General features: G+C 41.9%; 1 protein-coding gene across 2 annotated transcripts in view; it reads right to left on the reverse strand.

Moving 5' to 3' along the window:
* Positions 1-81: 81 nt before the first annotated feature.
* SLC9A7 (solute carrier family 9 member A7) overlaps positions 82-15,832 on the reverse strand; it is a 146,558-nt gene continuing 130,807 nt past the window's right edge. For both annotated transcript variants that reach the window (XM_059910091.1, XM_059910090.1), the window contains 2 exons: positions 9,935-10,040; positions 82-5,948 (listed from right to left, as the gene is read on the reverse strand). In XM_059910091.1, coding sequence (XP_059766074.1) covers positions 5,697-5,948; positions 9,935-10,040 — 358 coding nt within the window. In that variant the 3' untranslated portion in view covers positions 82-5,696. The remainder of the gene's footprint in view (positions 5,949-9,934; positions 10,041-15,832) is intronic.

Here is a 15,832-nt window from a genome sequence, read left to right on the forward strand (position 1 = left end):
AGCAGCTAGTTGTTCACTGCTGTTACAACTCCTCAGCTCTGCGTGAAAGCAGTCACAGACAGTATGCAAATGAGTGAGTGGAGTGTGTGCCAATAAAACTTTATTTACAAAAACAAGTAGTAGGCTGGATTTGGTCCAGGGGCTGCCGTAATTTGTCAATCTCTGTTCTAAATGAAGTTGGCGAGGAACAGCTTCCCCCCAGAACAGAACCTCTCTGTGAGGGAAAGAAACAGACTAAGAACAGGATCATACTGCATTCTTCTACTAACGGACAATAGTTTTAAAAATACAAAACAAGATGAGCTCACCCAGTTAATCTTTTTATTTTGAGTTTTGTTAAAAAAAAAAAAAGCTTTGAGAAAAATGTGTTAAATATCAGTAAAGGGCAGGAAAACATGTAGCTAGCTTTATAATATCAATCTAAACATATACACAAAGGCAAACATTAAGTAAAATGCTAGGGAAAGGGAGCACTTTGGGGGCCTAACTCCAGTTTTTCTTATTGCACATAAAGGTTGCTGATAACTCCAAGTCTTCACTTTTTCACAGTTAGACATACTTTAATATTATTTTATATAACATGTTTATATAACATCCTATGTTAATTTTATAAAGCCACCAGTTTGCTACTGTTGAATGGAAGTAAAAGACAAAAATTTCCCCAATTACAGTATGTAAGCTCTCTATAAAAAAAATTCCCCAGAAGGTCACATCAGCCCATATTAAATTCATCCTATTCTATTTAAAAAACTGCTTTTCAGCTATTAAATGAATCTTGGTGGCCTTCACATTTAATCATTTTAATGGACATAGTAAAACTTCCTAAGTAAGAAGTACCAGATGTATTTTATGTAAAAAATAAAAAACCTAGGAGGTGACCCTACCATGAAGTCATACTTCGGAATGAGTGATTTCAGTGACAAATTCCAAATCCATAGACTTAACACCCACACGACTGAAAATCATCCCACTGCTTCTCCAAAGCCCACAGCTGGAATAATCACAACTAAAGTCAACCCCCAAATGTCCATGCAGCTAGATACTCACCCAGTAACACTGGGATCTTAACTTTTTTGAAGTGCTTTAGACAGCAGATGTAGTTCTTCATGCTGTTTCCAAGTCCTTTTCCACCTGAGTTCCCCCAACACATACAGGCCCAGATAATTTTCCACTGGCCAAGAGGTGAGCTGACCATGACATGTGGCAGTTCTATGGACCCATTTGGAAAGGTGGCCATCAGGATGAGAAGGTAACCTCTCCCTCCCTCTCCCGAGCACTCTCATGTCTGCTACACACCTTTACAAAGGGCAGCAGAACAGGCAGCCCTTCCTTCTCATCTTTTCCCAGGCTCATGTGGCAGAAAACTGGCTGCCTGTGTGCGCCATGTGGGCCATGGTTAGACTATACCCTGCTTACAAAAATAAAACTGACATCAAAAACTTTGGTTTTGCTCTTTACAATTTCTGCTAGCACTGGTTGACAAGATGGGTTTGTTAATTTATAGAAACTCTGCTTATGAAACTTGGAACTGGAAAAAAATGGTTTCTTTCTAGGTCTCGTTTTGAAAGGATTGTCAAAGAGCCTACTTGCTTTTCCTCGTTAGACACTAGCATTGGTTTCCAGAATATTTCTCTGTAGATTGTTCTTATTAGGTTTTAGAACGAGGGAAGGTCTTTTGAGGTATCCACATGGTGAAAGCAGCATTCAGGTGGGTCGTTTCTAAACTCTAACTCTTGGCCACTAGATGCCCTCAATTTACTGTATCAGAACGCAGCAATTGACACTGGTGAGCCAGATTCTCACTTAAAAAAAACAACAGAAGGGATCAGAATTCAATGATACCAGTCTACTGTATTTGACAGACTAGCTCCTACACTAATTCACCTACAGAAGCAACATCAAAAAGCAGGCACCAAACCTGTCAAGTGTCCCATTTCTGAAGTGGAATAAGGAGTCATATACTTACTGAATCAGAAAGCTGACTTTCCAGATGCTCTCAGTCCAGATTGCATTTTACAGCAGATGGCAAAATCAGCTTTCTGATCTACCTCTTAGAACTCGCAATGGGTACCAAGGTAGGTTTCCAAGCGGATGATTTTCCCCTTTGATGAGTTGCTTGTTTGCCCTGCCAGCAACCTCTCCTGAGCGCATCAGCGGTGTTTCTACATTTAGCAATCATTTTGTTCACATTAAATAGCTGACATGATAACGTTAACTTCCACTCTGGACATAGAAAGGGAGAGCTATGATGGGGGGTGGGGGGGTGTGCGTGAAACAGACTTCTGTTTTGGAAAGAACCATTACTTCTTTGCCCGAGACTGAAATGTTCGCGGATAGCTGAGATAACATTTTTTCAGGTTTTCTAAAGAGATTTAGAACCATGAAGGACATTTTCAGGTCTAGAGAACACGGCCTGAAGAGCTCCTTGCTGTTTGCTTGATGAAACATTTGATGTCGCAGTGTGATTTTGGGCTGCAGGGCATCAATGCTTCATCTGGTCACTCTGACTCCTGATGGTCAGAGGCCATTTAATCACATATGCCCTTCCTATACCTGTTTCCTAGGAAGAAATACAAAATTTCTTTAAATTCCAAATTTCCTTCTTTACTTCAGTTCTCCTTGTAGTCCCCAAAAAGAGTATGAAAAGGAATTGCAGGCGCTTTTGTCTTTCCTGTGTCGGTGCTATACAAAAGTTTGCATCTCCTTAATTACCTGCTACCGACACCACCGCCACGTGACAGCAAAGTGATCACAACTTTCCACTTAATATGGGGCCTCTGCTCAGGCAATAAATGGGCCCATCCTTATCCTGAGGAGTCCAGCGTGGATGCAGGCATGGGGACAAGCAAAGTGTGAAGAGAAAGAAAGTTCACTTGACTGCAATGGGGACTGTTAATATAATCTCAGGTTAAACTGCAAAGATACCATCTCAGAAAGCTTCACATTTGATTAGTCTGCAGCTCAGTTAAGACAAAACCCCTTTTTTCCCACAGATGGGGGCAAAGATGACAGGTTTTTAATCCCCCCCGCCAAACATACACTCAAGTCGCCCATCTCTCCTTCTCACGCTCTAAGGTTTTCAAAAGTGACATTTTAGGTTGTACTTTAAGAGGTACATTCTTGACTTCTGCAAAGATTAGCATGAAACTCACAGCTGCCCGGTCTGATCAACTGATCAACAACTGTTTGCTCCACATGACTAACAACTAAAATAAAATGTTCTTTGCTAGGCCATTCTTTAAGGTTCCAAATAGGGTCCACTGCCAGTTCTAGACTAGAGGCTCTCAACCCTAGCTGTGCATTAGAATCCTTGAGGCTCCAGAACAAAGCATGGCAGCCAGGGCCCACCCCAAACCTACTGTATCTGAATCTCTGAGGGTAGGGCCCTGGCATCAATATTTTAAAAAACTGGCCAGGTAATCCTAATGTGCAGCCAGGGTTGAGAACCTGTGCTCTAGAGCATTCGACTACTGAACTGTCATCCCCGCAACCCAGAACAAACATGTTTATAAGATGACTTGGGATTACTCTCTCAGGGGAACTTTCTTTAGCTGGATGCACCATTACTTAGCAGTTTCGATCTGATTTCTGCCAGACTGGCAACAGATACTCAGCCTTGAGTGAGGTGGTTTCAGGCCTTCGTGGCACCCTGCTTTTTTGCCACTCAGCACAGGCATGATGCTTCTGAGAGGTGGAAGCATGTTGATGAGCGGACTCACTTCCCATGACCCCTGGTAAGGTCAGGATTCATCTCCACATCTTGCAAACAAAAATTAGGACCACGGGTCAGTGACTTACTCTGATCCACTGAATAAAAAATCCAACCACATAACTACAAACCTAGCTCACTTTTGGTCTTAGCAAATCTCCATTTACTTATATTTAAGTAGGTTAGAATAAAATGTTTGCAGTGAAGAGGACAAAGCCCATGGATGACCATAAAATCAAAATGGACTTTAGTGTAGATACGAAGGAAAGAGGGGAATAAAAATGATTCAATTATATTATATTGAACCATATGAAATTGCCATATCTATTTTTTTTTTAATGGTTGAATGTCAGCAATTTCATATGGCTCAACCTAATAATAAAATTTTCCTGGTTTGCACAAATTATCAATTCAAAAACAAAGTATCAAGTAATGTCTTATTTAAAGATTAACCATTAAAAATGCGAGTCAAGAAGATTCAATGACTGACTTCATTATGGGTGTCCTAGACTGAACTGGGCCGCTATTTTGTCTGCCATAATAAGAAAAATGGCCACATTTTATGAAAGCATTTTTTAGAAACTGGGTTTTCAAATATACTAGCACTGAAGCATAGAGACACGGGGAGAATCTCAAACTTGGTTTCCAAGAGTTCTCTCAGTATTTCACCTACTGCAGGTGCGGGCAGGTGGAGCGGCTCATCCACAAAGAAACCAAACTAAAAACCTAAATTTGAAACCACGCTTACACATGAAGCTGGTGCAAGCCTCCCCAGATACCAAGAAAATGGCCCTTCTCTACATGGCATTCAATGTCAAGACATCTGGATTCCTAATCTGTCTATAGTAGACAGAACCTTCCATCAAGTTGAATAATGCTGAACTTTTCATTGACTTGCCTCTGATTCCCCATGTGGCCACTGAAATCTCATGTATTTATTAGCTCAAAGTTTGGAATTCTACTCAGTCATTAGAATACTATCTTGTACTTTCTTTGCAGTTAGTTTTGTTTGCAGTGAGATTTCTTCCCTCTGAATACTAGCCTGTTCCCTCTTAGGCTTCTTACTGCCTTCTCTTCCCTAGACAAAATTGCACCCCACAAACTGTGGTCTTATTTCTAAACCCACAATAGAATCCAGTCCTATAAATCGTTTTCCAGGCAGTCAGCTCATATGGGAGCCTTCAAGAACTGACTGATTTTTGCAGTGATATCACCATCAGTTTCTAAACAGTTTCTCCTGTCCTCAGATTAATTAAAAACAACAGTATAACACTATTTTGCCTTTGGTTTCAAACATTTCAGTAACTTCTTCTTTATGGAGATTTCCAGAGAAGGAATTGGAATTCGTTCCCCCATGTTGAAATGTTCATGGACAGATTTTCCAATCTTCAGTCTAGAGGAAACACAGGTAGCCAAAAAGGGCAGGAATTCCTGATGGGAGGGTGCAGTCACGCAGCCTAGCTGCGGGAGCCTCCACTCAAATTGCTTTTTCATGTTTTCTGTCCCGTTTAACACCAGCCTCTCACAATCCTTGGAGGTCCAATCTCAATTGCCTTCCTTCACGGTCTTTTTCTAGCCTGTTCCCCCCTTGCTATTCCTACAACCAGCTAGACCTGCATCGCTGTGTCTGGATACGAAGCCTCTCCTGGGAAGAACCCCCAGGAGTTCGTCAACCTGCCACACCTTGTTCAGATCTGCAGGTGAATGAATGAAGAGAGCATTAAAGCATGCTATTAGTTTGTTTGTTTAACTCTGAACAGCGCACTACTATGTGAAAAAAGTGGGAATAGGTCTGCATCTGTCTTGATTTAGAGACACTTCAGCCCCACCAGCTGCGTCTTGGGTTAAAATTTAAATGTGAAGATATCTTCAGACCCCAATAAAATAGAAGTGTTAGTTCCATTCAGTCAAGGCCCCACCTCAAGCTCGCAGCCATCCTCACCCCGCCAGTGGGCCTACCCCGTCACTCAGGGCTCGGGGCGGGGAGTCACGCGTTATCCTCCAGGGGAAACACCAGGCGGGTGCCCCGGCTGGAAACCTTCTGGTCTCCCATTCCCAGGTCTCGTTCCAGCACCTCCTCGGAGCTGCCCTTCGTTCTCCGACTGACCTCGACGCTCGTGGGGGCCGTGTGGGAGCCTGAGGAGCCGTTCGCAGTCACTGTGCTGTCCCCGTAGGTCAAGGTGAGGTCGCCCTCGGTCAGGATGAAATCAGAGTCTTCCTCTCTCAGCGGCTCTTGGTTCTGAAAAGTGCAACAAACACCACGAACATCAACGACAAATGGAAGACCACTGTTTTCCCGGGCTGAAGCCCACCCCAACCTCAGCTCCTCATCTGAAAAGAGGGATCATAAAACTTGCCTGCCTTGAGCCTCTAGCATGATAACTGGATGTAAACTGTAGAGTGCTAGTCAATGTAAGGCTGGTGCTGAACCAGCACTTCAAACACCAGAAAGCAGTTCTGATTTTAAATGCCTGACAGCTTGGGGACAAAAAGTGACAAAAGGGAAGAAAGGGAGATCAGCTCCAATTTTCGGCTTCCCAACCCACAAAGGTAGGAAGGAGTAAGGTCCTTGGGCAAACCTACAAATAGGTTTCAGGTCCTCTCTTCTTTGGGAAGGTCTTCTGGGGGTGGAGGTGGCCTCCTGCTCTGTACAGACCACCCTAAACCCACCTGGTTTACAGCTGAACTACTCTTTGTCCTAGTCAGCAATTCAGGGAAGAGGATAAGCCATAATTAGGGTTTCCTTCCTGTCCCCACAGAAACACCCTGATGGGAAGGAAGCCCTCAGGTGGATGAAGCGAGGGACAGAGAGGGAGGGGACGTTTTCTCAAGCATCTATTATACGCCTGCCAGGAACGTCACAGAAGCTCTCATTTGATCCTCACCCCTTCCCTATGAAGGGCACAAACACTCAGGTCACAGAGAAGAAAACCTGAGAGAACCCATGGAATTTGCCCGTGGCTGTCCAGCTGCTTGGAAGCAGAGTTAGGATTTATGCTGTCCCTAGACTGGTTCTACCCACATAAAAGATGTGAAAAATCACCCCGTCGGGAAGAGGACTGGTGGGGCATCTCATGCTAGGCAGTGGTGGTAGCAGAACAGACAAGGCTGAGCAAAGCAGGCTACGTGGCAGCCACTTGAAACTACGAGAATATGGGGAGAGTGTCACGAAGCAGCGTGAGGTCAGGCACAACCTTTCATCCTCCGATGGTTTAACAAGCAAAGCAAGGGGCGGTACACTCCCCGCGCCCCCGCTGCACGGCCGTCAAACATGGGGAACTTCTTCCTTGAATGGCAAACATATGCTTCCAAGCCGCTCCGCGTAAACGGTTCTTTCTCTCCTATTTCCCATCTACCTTCAAAGTGCATTTGCGGTCCTTCGGCCTCTACACGACAGGGTCTCCTTGGTGTGGGATGCTGAGCCTGCCTCCCTGACAGCCACGTGGCCCCCACTCGGTCTCGCTGCCCGAGGCTGGGGTAGATTTTCCCGGGTCCGGGCCGGGGATCCCCCAGCTACGTGAGAAACCACAGAACAGCAGTGATCTCCTCCTCTTCCTGGCACCCTTCCTTGCGCTGCTGACCTCTTAGGAGGTGCTAGATGAACGCCTGTTAAATGCACCGACCCAGGCAGGACCCGTGGGTTCTGCCTACCTTGCCTCTCCTATCCTGGCCCATCTCTGGGCACGTAAGGGTGACAAGCACATGCTTGTTTTCTGCATTGTTTCTCAGTGACATCGGCTTCTCCACTCTCCACAGTGTGACTCCACTTAACCAGGGCTCCGGCTTTTTTAACAGGCAAGCACGCAAGTCCTCTTGATTGCTGCCTCCAACCCTCACCGGAATGAGGCAGGGAGCAAATGTACAGTTCAGTAAACATCCTCGACTCGGGCAGAGCATAATTCTAAAGCTCACTCCAAACTCCCCAATTTCCTCCTCCCCATTAGTAGTTCTGAAAGTCCTGAAACTCCATCTGCTCCATGATGGTTTTCTTAACAACAGATGACATCATGTTCCCTGTTTTAGCACGTTCCATTTCTCCCGTGCATACATGTGCTAAGTAATGTTTTTGTTCATCTCTGTCAAAATCTCTCTCCCAGGGCTCCTTAGCTCCCAATGTTCAGGAGAAGGCTCTCCTGGCACGTATTTTGCTGTTTCGAGGTTTGGAGCCACACGGGGACAGAGAGGAATACAGAACAACTGCATGTGCGGGGAATTCTGCAAATGGAGCCAAGCCCCACTCTGACCCCTCGCAGTGGGAAGCAGGGCCAAAATTCACTGACAGGAGAAAACAAGACTGGATATTGTCCCGTTCCATGATGAAACTCACAAGCCCAGACAAACAGTACCCCAGGAAAGGTCACTCAGAAACAAGGACGTAGTAAAACCCAGTGGAGAGGGATTTCCAGATGGAAGATTAAGGAATGTTCTATGCTGACAACAAAACTATCCCACACCCTCGAATTCCAGATGACAGGATTGACAAAAGTTTTGTTCAGCTGAAGGTTTGTGTAATTACATAACTAGCTGTCCAGTGAGGGCTGCTATGGAAATGGAGTGAAATAACCCTGCAAACACCTGCAAGCAAGACTGTCGTGGGAATGTGTGCATTTAAATATCCACAGATCATTTTCATTAAGTGGAAGAACACTGTTTTCTAGGCGGTTTTCAAACCTAAATTTTGTTTAGAGTTAGTGGAAATGACGAATAACGAACAATCAGAAAGCGTTCTTTCTAAGGAAATCATCCAAACAAAAAGAAATGAGCAGCCATCACCAAATCCCTAACAAAGCATTTTGAAAGTCATTCCATTTTAGTAAAGCCAAATGGCTTATGTATAAAAATTACTGAAAAGGAAATCTCTTGCTTAAACAGCAGTTATACTCCAATAAAGATGTTTAAAAAAAAAAGTGTGTCAAACAGCCCAGAGAACGGCTCATCTGATGCCCTCACGCGGCACTAGACTCCACATGGAGCCCCCTCCATTCTCTCACCTCTGGCTTCCTCAGTTAAACTTCCAAAGACTCTCTGCTCTCACTCTCTCAGCAGCAGGCCTCTCTGTGTCTGGAGGAGGCTGGGACCCCAGTCAGGACCCCAGCCCAAGGCAGTAGCGGCAGAATGGAGGGTGGTTCTTAAGTTTCACTAGGTCCCATTTGTTTATTTTTGTTTTGATTTCCATTACTCTAGGAGGTGGATCAAAAAAGATCTTGCTGTGATTTATGTCAAAGAGTGTTCTTCCTATGTTTTCCTCTAAGAGTTGGATAGTGTCTGGCCTTACATTTAGGTCTTTAATCCATTTTGAGTTTATTTTTGTGCATGGTGTTAGGGAGTGTTCTAGCTTCATTCTTTTACTACAATTAGGAATTTGAACAAATTTTGTTGAATGAGGGGAGCACTTTCAATTTAAGTCCCTGGAAGTATATTGAGTTTATGCTGAGTTCAAAGTAGGCCAGACACCCCTAACTGATGTGTGAGGAATAGCTGGTAAGCTTCCGATTAGGTAAGGTTTTTATAAAGTTTTCATAGTGGGTTAGTTACTTTACTATTACAGAGGCATGAAAAGTGACCCTTGTAAAACCTAAGTAAGAAGGAAGGCTTTAGAAATTGGTTAAAAGAGACTAGAGCTAGAAGGCAAAGAAACACGTAAGCCCAGTGAAACAAACTCAAACAGTGTAATCAGTTGGAGCTTCTTTAGTGGGAGAAGTGAGGATGCCAAGTCACTACCCTTTGTTTCTGATGATAAAACACATCCAAATGGCCCACACTGTCACTTTACACAGAGGTCCAAACTGAGCAAACTATTCAGCATTCAAAAAAAGACAGATTTATTAAATAAAATGGGATGGGAAATTATAAAACTAACTTTTTAATCTATTGGTCTGTATCCTTCCAACATAAAAGGAAAGGTAATTAGCATTATTACCTAGGCTCATATTCCACTAAAAACTCACCATAAGCATTAAAAATCACTTTACAAAACCGGGAGCAGTTCTAAGGAAATGGTGTTCTTGGCATCTGACCCATTTTTTGTAATTTAAAAACAGTTTATCAGAGGTGGCACGGGAATTCCATTTGTATATGGGGAGGGGCTGGGGAGGCTGGAAGCCTCAACTGTCTTTAAGAGAAGGAGACATTGATGCTGTTCTCTGTCACGTTTGGTGTAATTCAAAGCAAAGGCCATAGCAGAACTGCAGTGTTACCATGGCAACCCGGCCATGCTGTACTTACGTCATACACCTGGGGACTGGTGAGACATCGAGCGAGCAAGCCACACCAGGCTGGGAGAGTGGTGGTTAATGGGGGGCCACTGTGTGTGAGGATGGGCTTCAAGTAACTTTAAAAAGAGAATTAAGGAAAAGTGCCTGCAAAGAAAACACACACCCAACAAAATGTGTTTAGAAATCCCAAAGAGTAAATCATCTGGCATTCTACCCTCAAAAAGCCTCTTTTCCCCCATTTTACCAGTACAATACAGAAGTACCTGTAGTCTGCAACAGTCTGAATCCAAGATTAAACTATGCCCCATCAGCCTTAAATGTTAACTGTTAACTTTCAGGTTGGCGGTTCCTCATTTTCAGTTAGAAAGAATATCTGATTAATTAGAACACCCTTCTGCCTTCTTTGTTATGCTGAATGAGAATTTTGGTTTTGATCAGCCTTCCAGCTTTTGACACACAACCAGCTCATGTTTTGGAAACAGGAAATCATGTAGCTGGAGTGGAGATGTTACAGCCCCTGGGTCCCCTCTCCCCAGAGGTCACATGGTGGAAATGTTCGAGGCAGACAGGACCTGAGAGGACTCAGCAAAAGGCAAAACGGTTTCACGAAGGTCACTCAGACCTCAATCTCCCACCTTCCCATACAGGACTATTCTTCCCTCTAGCCGCTGCCTCTCTCCCAGACTCTCCAACACAGTTCCTCCACCTCGACACTAGTGGCATTGTGGGCCAGATCACCCTTTGTCGTAGGGGGCTGTCCTGCATTGTAGGATGTCTAGCAGCATCTCTGGCCTCTACCCACTAGAGCACCCCCAACCCTTCCCTCAGGTGTGACAACAAATATGTCTCCTGACATGGCCCAGTGTCCCCTGAGAAGCAAACTTGCCCTCAACTGAGCCCCCCGTTCTAACATGAAGGTCAACTGTTCTGTGGAGACCGGCTCAGGGTTTGCCAATCTACAGATATTTGTGCTGCCAAATGTGCAGCCCTGTGTCACATTACGATGGAGCTGGGACCGTTTCTGATACCCAGAGCCGAAGCAATGTGGAAAAGGTGGAGACCTACAGGGCCACCTCAAATGCAGGAATGGCCAAGAGACTTTAAAGGCAGGTGAGAAGGAGTCACAGCTGTCTGTACCCAAGCGGATGACTGCTCCGAGCACCATCACTTCCTGTCTTCATTCAGAGCAGCATGAGAGAGAAAAGGCTTCTCTACAGGAGGAGATGGAAGGGTGACCCCTGGGTAAAATTCTGACTGGGAATTACTCATCAAAGGAGGATGTGTGGGCTCTGCTGGGACTCTATAAGCAGAACAAGCCCCCTCTGACTGCTGTCCTCATTCCTAGAAACAGCCCCTACAGGCCTATCAGTTTTCTTGTGTCTTCAGCTCAGAAGCTGACAGCAGCTGCATTTGCAGAATGACTAATACAAAAGAGTTCTGGGGAACCCAGAGGCTACCTTTCAGTACCCTGTCTTGGGCAGTTCAAAGACAAGCTTGCTCTTCCCAAATACAGAAGGCCCTCTAACAACTTCTTTAAAAGAGAAAAAATATTTACAGATAGATTTTAAATATTCAGATTGTTGGAAGGGCAAAAATGAAATATCAAGCCTCCCTCCCACCCAGTCTTTCTGGTAATTTACCATTACAACTTTATAGAATACAGTTTTTTTCGCCTATTTCCTGATTTATGAACTGTAGTCAGCTTTTAGCTCCCTCTTATGAAGGATGGTAAATTTAATTCATTGACATTCCTGCCTCTTTTCAATTTTTTTCCTTTCTAATTTTTATTTATAATTAATTTTGTACTGTAGATATATAACAATTGCATTCTGTAACTAATAAGCAAATATCTGCTTTGTCTATGGATTGAGCCTAATGTTAAAGACCAATAAGCAGCACTTGTAATAATGTAATTTATGAATATTATTCACTGTAACCAAGCAGAGTGGTTGGAATACTATTAAAGGAAATGTAATACAATGTCATTTAAACTTTGTTAGAAGACAACATTTGAGTATCCTGCAAAAAAAAAAGATCTTCTTTTAATTTCTTTTTGATCTTGTTCACTTCTTCTGGGTTATAACAAATCACTGTCCCCTTAGTTGGATTTTGTTTTGTTTAATCCTTATGTTATTTTCCCCCCTTCTTATAGTCTGCATGGTGCTAAACTTTCTGAATTCTTGCATGTCTGAAAGCCACCCTCCTTTTTTTTGCTCATTTTTGATTAACAGTTTGGGTATAGAATTCTAAGCTCAGAAAAATTTTTTTCATCCTAGGACTTTCATTTTGTTGATGGTTTCCTTTGCTTTGCAGAAATTTTTTAGTTTGATGTAAAAAATTTTACACGTGTTTGTTTTTGCTCTTGTTGCCTGCGCTTTTGGTGTCAAACACAACAACAACAAGAACAAATCAGTGCCAAGACCAATATCAAGGAGCTTTTCCCCTTTGTTTTCATCTAGGAGTTTTATGGTTTCAGGTCTTACATTTAAGTTTTTAATCCATTTTGAGTTGATTTTTATGAGTGGTATAAGATGAGGTCCAGTTTCATTCTTTTGCATGTGGCTGTCCAGTTTTCCCAACACCATTTATTAAAGAGACTGCCCTTTCCCCATTGTGTTCCCTTGGCATGTTGGTCTTGACTCTATATGCAAGGGTTTATTTCTGGACTTTGTATTCTGTTCCTTTGATCTGTGTGTCTGTTTTTATGCCAATGCCATACTTTTTTGATTACTGTACCTTTGTAATATAATTTGAAATCAGGAAGTGTGATGCCTCCAGCTTTGTTCTTGTTCCTCAAGATGGCTTTAGCTATTTAGGTTCTTTCGTGGTTCCATACAAATTTTAGGATGGTTTTTCTTTTTCTGTGAAAAATACCATCAGAGTTTTGATAGAGATTGTACTGAACCTGTAGGTCGCTTTGGGCAGTGTGGACATTTTAACAATATTAATTCTTCCAATCCATGAATACAGGTATCTTTCCGTTTACTTGTGTCTTCTTCAATTTCTTTTGTCAATGTTCTTTAATTTTCAGCATATAGATCTTCACTCCTTGGTTAAATTTATTCCTAAGTATTTTATTGTTTTTGACGCTACTGTAATGGAATTGTTTTCTTAATTTCTTTTTTGGATAGTTCATTGTTAGTATATAGAAATGCAACTGATTTTTGTATGCTGATATTATCTCCTGTAACTTTAGTGATTTAGTTTAAAAGCTTCAAACAATTTCTTGGTAGAATCTTCAGGGTTTTCTATATGTGAGATCATGTCATCTGCAGAGACAATTTTACTTCTACCTTTCTGATTTGTATGCCTTTTATTTATTTTTCTTGCCTAACTGCTCTGGTTAGGATTTCCAGTACTGTGTTGAATAGACATGGCAAGAGTGCACACCCTTGCCTTGCTCCAGATCTGACAGGAAAAGCTTTCAGCTTTTCACCACTGAGTATCATGTTAGCTGTGGGTTTGTCATATGTGGCCTTTATTATGTTGAGGTACATTCCATCTATACCTAATTTGTTGAGAGTTTTATCATAAAAGAATGCTGGATTTTGTCAAATGCTTTTTCTGCATCTATTGAGATGATCACATGATTTTTATTTTGTTAATCTGGTGTTCACATTGATTATGTGGCATCCCCCAGGGATAAATCCCACTTGATTATGATGTCTGATCCTTTTAATGTGCTATAGAATTCAGTTTTTTAGTATTCTGTTGAAGATTTTTACATCTATGTTCACCAGGGATACTGGCCTGTAATTTTCTTTTCTTGTAGTGTCCTTGGTGGGCTTTAACATCAGGGCCATGCTGGCCTCAAAAAATGAATTTGGGAGTATTCCCCCATCTTCAATTTTTTGGAAGAGTTTGAGAAGGGTTAATTCTTTCTTTCTTTTTTTTTTTTTTGGCTGCACCGCGCGGCTTGTGGGATCTTAGTTCCCCCACCAGGGATTGAACTTGGGCCCTCGGCAGTGAGAGCCTGGAGTCCTAACTACTGGACCTCCAGGGAATTCCCGGATTAATTCTTCTTTAAATGGTTGGTAGAATTCACCAGTGAAGCCATATAGTCCTGGGCTTTTCTTTGCTGTGAGGTTTTTAATTACTGATTCAATGTCCTTACTTGTATTGGTCTGTTCAGATTTTCTATTTCTTCATGATCCAGTCTTGGTAAGTTGCATGTTTCTAGGAATTTATCCATTTCTTTTAGGTTATACGATTTTTGGTGAATAATTGTTCACAGTAGTCTCTTATGAGCCTATATATTTCTGTGGTATTAGTTGTAATGTCTCCTCTTTCATTTCTGATGTTATTTATTTGAGTCTTCTCTTTTTCTTAGTCTAACTAAACGCTTACCAATTTTGTTCATCTTTTCAAAAAACCAACTCTTAGTTTCGTTGATCTTTTCTATTGTTTTCTGAGTCTCTATTTTATTTATTTCTTCTCTGGCCTTTGTTATTTCCTTCCTTCTACTAATTTTGGGCTTTGTTTGTTCTTTTCTTTTTCTAGTTCCTTGAGGAGTAAAGTTAGGTTGTTTGAGATCTTTCTTTTTTCTTAATGTATCACTTAATGTATCACTTATCACTATGAACTTCCCTCTCAAAACTGCTTTTGTTGCATCCCATAAGTTTTCGTGTGTTGTGTTTCCATTTTCATTAGTCTCAAGATAATTTTTAAATTTCTCTTCTGATTTCTCCATTGACCCATTGATTGTTTAGGAGTGTGTTGTTTAATGTCCACATATTTGTGAACTTTCCAGTTTTTCTCCTGTTACTGATTTCTAGTTTCATACTATTGTGGTCAGAAAAGATACTTGGTATGATTTCAATTTTCATAAATTTGCTAAGATTTGTTTTGTGACCCAACATATGATCTATCTTGGAGAATGTTCCATGTGCACTTGAGAAGAATGTATATTCTGTTGTTGGATGGAATGTTCTGTATATGCCTAAATGTCATTTAGTCTAAAATGTAGTTCAAGCCCAATGTTTCCTTATTCATTTACTGTCCAAATGATCTATCACTTTAGCATTTTGTCACTCTCCTGTGAACTCTCTCCAATTTTCTCTACATCCTTTCCAAGCCCAGTGAGTAACATGCATTCTGAATTACAATGTAGACAAAATTCATATGACTTAAAAAAATCCCTGGGGGTTCTATTTTAGTTAATAGCAAACAAGGTAATTTGAACCATTTTTTCCACTGAGGCTAACTAGAAAAGCTGGGAAAATAAAACACAACATTTTCTGCTTAATGGCATCAGAAAGCTACCATGGCAGTGAAGAGGGCCAGAGTCTGGAAAAGGAAATCCAAGAGGTGAGCCCTGCACACGGTGAGCCACGTTTTCCCTAAAAGCACCTGAGAAGCTAAGCAGAGCATCTGGCAGACTCACAAAAACAGAGTGAATCTGACAAAAACTGGAGTCCAGGGTCTTCTGAGGAAGTCTACATAAATACTCTAGGCTCTAGGTTGGAACCCTAGAAGAAAGGGCACACAGAAAACAGACTAACCCTCACAGGAGCTGAAGCCCAGATTCATATCACCTTTATTCCCGATTGGATTAAAGTGATCTGGAATTGCTAATTCCCCTAACCTTGCCACTGACCAGATGTAAGGTAAATCATCTCTGAAAGATGAAAGATGATAACCTCATCTAGAGCATCTCAAATTATCTCTATACTTTTTCATTGCTCATGTCTGTCACTTATTTAAAAAAAACAAACAAACACAGATGTACAGAAGGTAAACAATAAAGCTCCTAGAAGATATCATAGGAAATTGGCTTTATGACTTTGGAGTAGACAAAGATTTCTAAAACAGAACACAAACAATAATAGCCAGAACAGATAAGCTCAAGAAATTGGATTGGACCTTTTGTTCATCAAAAGATTCTATCTAAAAGTGAAAAGGCAAGTCA

This window comes from Balaenoptera ricei, chromosome X, assembly GCF_028023285.1.
Source record: "Balaenoptera ricei isolate mBalRic1 chromosome X, mBalRic1.hap2, whole genome shotgun sequence".
NCBI lineage: Eukaryota > Metazoa > Chordata > Mammalia > Artiodactyla > Balaenopteridae > Balaenoptera > Balaenoptera ricei.